Here is a 7,705-nt window from a genome sequence, read left to right as displayed (position 1 = left end):
GGCTATTCAAGCTTTCTAGGGACGGTTATTCAAACTTTTCTAGTTATAAATACATAGTAGATTATTGACTGTTTTTGCAATGCTTTTTTGTTAAATTGAAGTTATAGGAACGATAGTTTTAGATATGTTGATATATATATATATATATATATATATATATATATATATATATATATATATATATATATATATATATATAATAACTACTCAAGATTTTGAATGATAAGAACTTCAATAAAATAGGTAATAGTCTTGCATCATAATATTACATGCGTGATAATATCCAAAACATATACGAATTGAAAGTAACATATGTGTTTGCTTCAAAAAAAACCAAAAAGTATTGGTTTATACACACATTGTTCATAGTTTAGTAGTAGCTGGAGATTATAAAATCTAAACATGCAAATAACATCATCCCTCTTGATCTTCATTTCCAGGATGATCTTCGTCATCAGGTTGGCCTTCCTCGCCAGTTGGATGAATTTCCTGTATTTATAAGAAAGTTTCTTAGTCCTAGTGATATTATTGATTATAACCAAGCACAAGGTGTATTGATTACAACCAAGCACAAGGTGTGCAAGCAGCAAGAAATATCTCTTAAATTGACTTTACAACACCATTTCCCTTAGCATGCTAGACCGCAAATGACAATACAAAGTCCATGTACCAGACCATGAAAATTTACACAAAGAACATTTCTATAAATCTGAAACTATACAAGCCTTATATCTAACTAAACTCCAATCAAATACTACAAATACTTACAGAATAAGATCATAAACTTTTAAATAAGTCACAAGTATTACCTTTTCAACATTCCTCGTATGCATTGATGTGGAAGCACCGCATTCAACATCCATAGCATTCTCCATGATATTGTCCAAAGCTTCATCATCCAAATCAGGATTCACTTGCTTTAACAAGCATTTAACTAGCCCTTGTAAGCCGTTAACTTGCTTAGCCATACGAGCCGTCTCTTTAGAACATTGTCTTTTAATATCAGCAATTTCTTCATTTCTCTTTAACACAGTTGGTGTTACCATTCTTCCAAAACAACGAACTCTACCAGCCTTTTCTTTTCCAAACAGTGATTCAAAAGTCTTCCCAGCACATTCTTTTGACTCTTGAATGGAATCATGAAGTTTAGTCTAGTAAAAAAAGGTTAAACATAAGTTCAAATAACTTCACTAACAACAATGTTACTTGGTAAACATCTCTGTCAAGTACAACTAGCACAAGATCAGTTAAATTTCATCGTTATAGTATGTCACGTCAAAAGTAAATTAAGGTATTATACCACTTAAGCCTCGAAAATACAATAATAGACATGCAATGATCAAACACGTTCCTGGATCTCATTATGAAAGGAGCTCTACAGTACTAGTTGTCCTTACACTACTCTAAAAAAACCATCCATGTTGCTATCTTAGTTAATAGCAATCTCACAAATAAACAATTGTTGGAAATGTTTGAAACAAACTGTGTTCACTTCTAAAACACAGTAATATGAAAGACAACCCCTAATTACCAAATGTCTTTTAGGCATGCTAAATTCAAAACAACCCCACCCCTAGTTACAAGATTAATTGTTAGACCAATAAATAAAATCAAAGATTTAAAATATGACAAAGGAGAATACAAAACACTAGAGAATACAAAACTGCACACAGAGGCATTACACCCACTGCCACATGAATGACTAAAGTCTGTTTTGGTTTTCTCTTTCACTTCTCCGTCAACTTAATTATATGTCTAACAATTTGCAACTTATGTTATACTTGCAACTATGTATATTTGAACTTATCAATTTTTAAATACTTAATATACTCGTATTTACTCTTATACTTACAACAACATTTTGCGTATCTTGATCCACTTCTTTTCCTTTTCGACTTGTGCGGGTTTCAATGAACATTTCTGCTTGAGTGACATCTGATCCATCCTCCTTCTTTGCCCGCTGTAACAAAATAAATAATAAATCAAAAAATTATATTTATTAGAAAAGTTACTTCTTTGAAAGACAAACATATAATACCATCTCTGCCTTAATCCTTGCAAAGTTTCTTGTTCCCATACGGTGCATATATCTCTGTTTGGCCCTATTCACAGCATTCTTCTTACATATATCCTGCATTATGTAGAAGAAATTAAAGATTGGTAGTAAAGTACAATATTATAATCAAATAGATATAGTAAAATCTTACTTGAACAATATTGTTCCCCCAAAAAATCATTAATCTCTTGAAATCTGGTCCAGGTACCCTCTTGGGACGATGTTTTAACCTTTCTCTCAAGTTGGGGTATTTCAAGAAATAATTCTTCCTGATGTAATTCTTGTAGCGTCTCCAAGCATCATTGATGCGAGAAAACACTGTTTTCTTTCCTTTTGGAGGAATAATGAATCTATCCTGTGAAAAGAAAAACATCATCACCAACAATATTTGAAAGGTATTTGAAATATGAAGGAAATATAAAAATTACTTTCACATACAGTAACATATTCCCATATGTCTTCTTTTTCTTTATCTGTAAATGCTTTGAAGTTGGTGTAAATTAGAGGGCAGAAGCTAGCATTCCTTGCAATAGTGCCTAAGAAATAACACAAATCATTCACCACTTTATCATTTGGTCCAACAAATTCGCCAAATTCATCTAATGTAACTTCTTCACGCTCTTCAATTTCTCTTGAATGCACATGTAAGCACCGTGTTGGCCCTCGCGTTCCTTTCTTTGGTGCACCTATTTAAACATGGTTCAAACATATTGTAAAATAATATTGCAAAGATTACTTAAGATAAAAGCAACCAATTTGACCAATGTCACCATTAACAACACTACCTTCCTCTTCGAGTGCATTTTCTCCTTCTCTTTCTATGTCTTCTTCTTACACCGACACCGTTAATACTTTAAGAAAATCATGTGTAACATGTCCAACACCGGGACACGGCTTATTCGAAGAGTGTTTGTGTTTCATAGTTATATATCCATTTATTTTATATAGTCCATTTGTACAAGAAAATTTATCTCTAGCTATCTATGGCACACAGAACCTATGCACCCAACACTATATGTTTAACTTCAAACATATATCCATTTATTGTATTAGTCTAGTAGCAACGTAAGTCTACTTACTTATTTACCATTCAGGGGTTAACTTGGGATTTTATCGTTAAAGATAAAGTTTGATAAACTATGACTCACAATAATCTTATATGACCCACTTGTTTTACAGCTAACAGCCATACACAGTTCAGCATTCATATAAAGCAGCCACATGCACTATCTAATGCTAGTTTTTACTTAAGTATAGATACTACTAGACACTAGTATGTAGATAAAACTTGATAGCTTCCAGATCTTAAAAAAATGAAAAGCATAAAAACTTGAAAGCTTCTGGATCTTAAAAAACTAATAAGTCAACCTTATCTCTTAAAGGATTACACGTTTTTTTGATGGAGCTTTGGTGGGTAGTTAACTTTAAACAACACTATATGTTTTTAATTCTTCCTTCTAGAAAAAAGAAAATCTAAATTAAATATTTGTATAAAGTAGAAACATATTACAGAATATGACTTTATACAAAGCAATTAATAAAAAATAAAGTTGTTCCTAGCACTAAATTTACTCAGTTCATAGACTTGACATATATTTTCATTGGATTAATGTTGGTCTAATAAACACACAATGAATATACTTCCTACCATATACACGGAATGGAAACTAAAAACAATATCAATTCATCAAGAACAAATTTCTTGCTACTGTGTTAACAGTACCCAATCAGGGATAAACTAAAATCTAAGTGTGATTATCAATTACCTTGTACATAAAAATCATATAGCCAAAACCCTCATCTGCTATTTATTCAAAAATAATTTCTCTCTAGCTATATTTGACACACACAACCTATGTACCCAGATGACTTTAACCCCAAATTTTAATAAGCTAAATAAGAAGGGTACAGTAGTTTCACGTTTTCAACCAAACAAAACCCAAATTACTAGCTTGAAATAACCCCCAAATCTGGTCATTCATGTTCTCAAAAAAGTGTACAACGGGATTCATAGACTTAATAAGAAAAAAGAATACAAAAAAAAAAATCCCCAAATCTTAATAAGCTGAAAAATCAATCCATTACCACAAATGACTTTAACCCTAAATAGTTAGTATATCAAACAATTAGTAAAACAAAGGATAGGGTAAGATTGAACTCACTTGAGATGAATGATTGACTCAGAAAATGAGATGAATGAGCAAAGCTATCGAACTGAACAAGATGAGTACGAAATGAACGAAATAAGTACACGCTTGAACAGGAAAACGATTAAGTAGGAATGGCTAAAAAAATGAGATTGAGATGAGAACGGTGGGTGATTCTAGTTTCTTCATCTTTCTTCTTCTTCTGGTATGTGTTGTTCAACAAACACAAATGGGTCTTTCTAGCTTCTTTTTCTTCTTTTATCTTTATTCTTTTAATAATTTTTTATTATAAATATATTAATAAAATAAATAAAATTATTTGGTTCTTTTCAATTGAGCGGGATAGTTCCCGCGGGCTGAATATTTTGTCCTTTAGGGACAACATTTAACCGTTGGTAAGAAGAATAAATTCACCATTGCCTATACATGGTTCTAGGCGCGGTTTTATGACGGTAGGTATAAACAATAAGTACGGTGTTGAAATGCGTCGCCTAAACATGGTTTTAGGGGCGGTTTTATGACTATTGGTAATTATGTATGCAACACGACAAATACTGCTGCCTATTCTATGTTATTGGGACGGTTTTTGAGAGTTGCAAAAAAAAGGGTTGCTTAAAGTCAAAAATGTTGTAGTGATGGTTATGGCCATGTTGGTTGTTGTTGAAGACCTTTTCTGTTTATGTTTGAGAAGGTTTTACGTCATGTTCCCCTTTTCAAACTTTATTATAATTCCTGTATTCAACTATAATTACGTTGATTACAAATACACGTAGATGACATAATATCTATGTCAAAAGTAATTATTATCTGCTCCACGTATTCTTCAAAAAAAAGTTAAAATTTTTTAATAGTAATTGTTTTAGGCCAAATAATAATTTATTAGACCTAGTATATCTTTGTAATCTAAGTTTGCATTATTCTCATGCAAGTATTGTGTTTATGTGACACTCTACAAAGAGATCTCTCCCAATCTTAAAACCTTGCAACTTTTCACTATATCAATTAAATTAACCACTCTCAAATCTTACAAGACTCCCCTATATCAATTTAATATCTAATTATATTATATGATTTATATCAAAAAAACTGATGCATTCAATATCAATTTATACGCACATATCTGGTTAAATTTAGAAAGCTTCTCGTTAACGGTTTTGTTATGAAAACTGTAAAGATAACATTTTATTCTTCTTATTCATAACCTTTCATTTGCATAGCAGTCCCCCAGTCTAACATTTCGAGTCTCATTTGAGTTTTACATGGTTATTTAACAGTGTTGATTTTAGTGGCAAAATGTGTATCATTTACTAAAATTCCCTTATTAATTATAGTGTGTGGAGTAATTATAGATGATTGAAATGCAATAAATTAGGGTATGTTAGTGGACAAAATAATAAATGATGTATTGATATTATAAAATGGACAAATAATTTGAGACAAGAAAAATAGGAAAGAGGACAACTAATGTGAGACGGAGGGAGTATGTTTTAACGAGTGCATTGATGGACGAAATTAGCAAGTGCACCAAATCGTAACAAATAATAAAGTAGGAAGTTTATCGTTCTCCACATGGATTTTCGTTCAACTTCGTAATTAATAAAATTTATTTTAAACGGGGTAACTGACGTCATTACAAAACAATAGAAAAACATATCATAGAGAGAACAAGGGGAGGAGAAAACCCTATGCCTGGAAGGTGTGATATTTGACCCTTGTCCTGTACCGCTGGCTTTCTGAATGAATGAAAGTGTGCACAATGGTCTATATTTATAGTTCATCATTGCTTGGAGGTTAAAAGATAAGAACTAAACTTTTTCCTTCAATCCAGCTTGAAAAACAAGCAAAATTACATTTTGCCCGTCCAGATGCGCCTAAGCGCATAAGGCCATGGACCTTGGCGCATGAGGCCATGCCCTTGTGCACGTGAGGCAATATCCTAGGGTCTCTCATGCTCCTGAGCACTTTGCCATGCGTTTGGGCTCTTTGGACAGACTTTGGGGGCGAATTTTGTTATTTTCTGTTCTTTTTCGAGTGTTCTTCCGTCTTGAAATGCATTGGAAAATGGGATGAATTTTTCACAACTTGGATTCTCTTCAAAAACCTTCTAAGAACCATTGATCTTCAATCTTCATATCCTTGATCCTTCATAAGAAATTTTGCTTTTTCGATTTACATCATTTCTCACTAAAAAGACTTAAAACACCTATGAAGTTGAAAGATTTAGGATAGAAATGAATTACAACGACTCAAATGAGAAAAATACAAAATATTCCTCAAACCATGGACAACTCCTCTATATGACCATTATTTGTCTTCATATGCAAAGAAAATAACAAAAAACATAGTCTAAAATATCATATGATGCTCCGTCATCAGAGAGGTTGGTCTGCCTTGGTTAAAAATGAGGTGATAAAGAAGGTGGGGAATTGGAGAAGGACTAGCTTTTGGAGAGATCATCGGGTTGGGGAGGTTCCTCTTTGCGAGTCTTTTTCGAGACTCTTTTCCATCTTAAATTAAAGGGAGGCTATGGTGGGAGATGTGTGGGAAATGAGAGATGGTTTTGTGGGGTGGAGGTTACTATGGCTCAGATAACCCTTCACTTTGGAGACGAAACAATTTTAATTTAATAAGAGTGGTGGCTGACTTTAGGGCTAATGAGAAGGAGGATTCGTTAGGGTGGAGGGTGTAACAGCCCGATTTTTTGCTAGATTTATTTTATTATTTATTTATGTGTGTTATATGTACTCTTATGTGATTAATTGCCTCTGTGTGTATTTTCGGTTGGGAATTGTAGAATTCAGTGTTAGAAGGGTATTTTAGTCATTTTGGACTAAGGGGTATTTTGGTCATTTTGTGAGTAGGGGTAATTTAGTAATTTTGATGAGGATTATTTTTAGTGCTTAGTGAGAGCCTTATTATTTTACTAAGTGCTAGGGAATTGTAGTGAATTGTTTTATTACCGGTAGGTGACCATTATTATTGTATTTTACCGTTAAGTAAACATTGTGAATTAGATTAGTAATGGGTTAGGCCCATTAAGGCATTGTAAGTTGAGCCCAATTAGGTAGAGCCTATATAAAATCTAGTGTTAGAGGAAAATAGGGTTTACCATCATTTTTCATTTTGAGAGAAAAGGTAGAGAGAGAAAGAGCAAGAGAAGAGAAAGGGTTGAAGAGGAAGATCTAGAGAGAGCTAGAGGAGGCTAGAGATTCAAGTCTTTGGGAGCTAAAGTGAAGCCTTAGTTGATTTTGTGAAGAATTAATGTAAGGGGGTTAGACTTTAATCATAATTAATAGTTGTAGTTCTTCCCTAATTCTTTGATTAAGTGGTTAATTGGAATTTTGTTGTAGAAATTCGTGCTTAATTTTGATGACATGATTATGTACATGAATTGAATGATAATTGTGTTGTTGTTGTGGAATTTGTATGTCAAAATGGGTATATATGAACATGATGTGTTTTTGTATGAAATTGATGATGAATGATGTTGTGGTTGTTAGAT

The 7,705-nt window shown here is 32.7% G+C and overlaps 1 protein-coding gene across 1 annotated transcript; it reads right to left on the bottom strand.

Annotated features, from left to right (window-relative positions):
* Window positions 1–230: 230 nt before the first annotated feature.
* LOC146905743 (uncharacterized) lies at window positions 231–5,439 on the bottom strand. Its single transcript, XM_085728627.1, has 8 exons — window positions 5,406–5,439; window positions 2,842–2,886; window positions 2,495–2,742; window positions 2,208–2,411; window positions 2,039–2,131; window positions 1,853–1,960; window positions 810–1,151; window positions 231–489 (listed from the first exon to the last, which is right to left on the bottom strand). Exons 1-8 carry the CDS (start codon window positions 5,437–5,439, stop codon window positions 415–417), a joined length of 1,149 nt encoding a protein of 382 aa, XP_085584753.1. The 3' UTR covers window positions 231–414.
* Window positions 5,440–7,705: the final 2,266 nt, after the last annotated feature.

The sequence above is a fragment of the Medicago sativa genome, chromosome 7, assembly GCF_051527215.1.
Source record: "Medicago sativa cultivar Bolivia chromosome 7, Bolivia_mono, whole genome shotgun sequence".
Lineage (NCBI taxonomy): Eukaryota > Viridiplantae > Streptophyta > Magnoliopsida > Fabales > Fabaceae > Medicago > Medicago sativa.
The sequence above is the reverse complement of the archived record's forward strand: the minus strand, read 5'-3'. Positions and strand labels throughout refer to the sequence as shown.

Excerpts from the sequence above, each read along its gene's own strand:
- LOC146905743 (XM_085728627.1), bottom strand. The coding sequence starts at position 5,439 with ATGTTAGACTGGGGGACTGCTATGCAAATGAAAG. Across the intron at positions 2,743-2,841 it reads AAATGCACTCGAAGAGGAAG|GTGCACCAAAGAAAGGAACG; the intron begins GTAGTGTTGTTA and ends ATGTTTAAATAG. Across the intron at positions 490-809 it reads ATACGAGGAATGTTGAAAAG|GAAATTCATCCAACTGGCGA; the intron begins GTAATACTTGTG and ends TTATAAATACAG.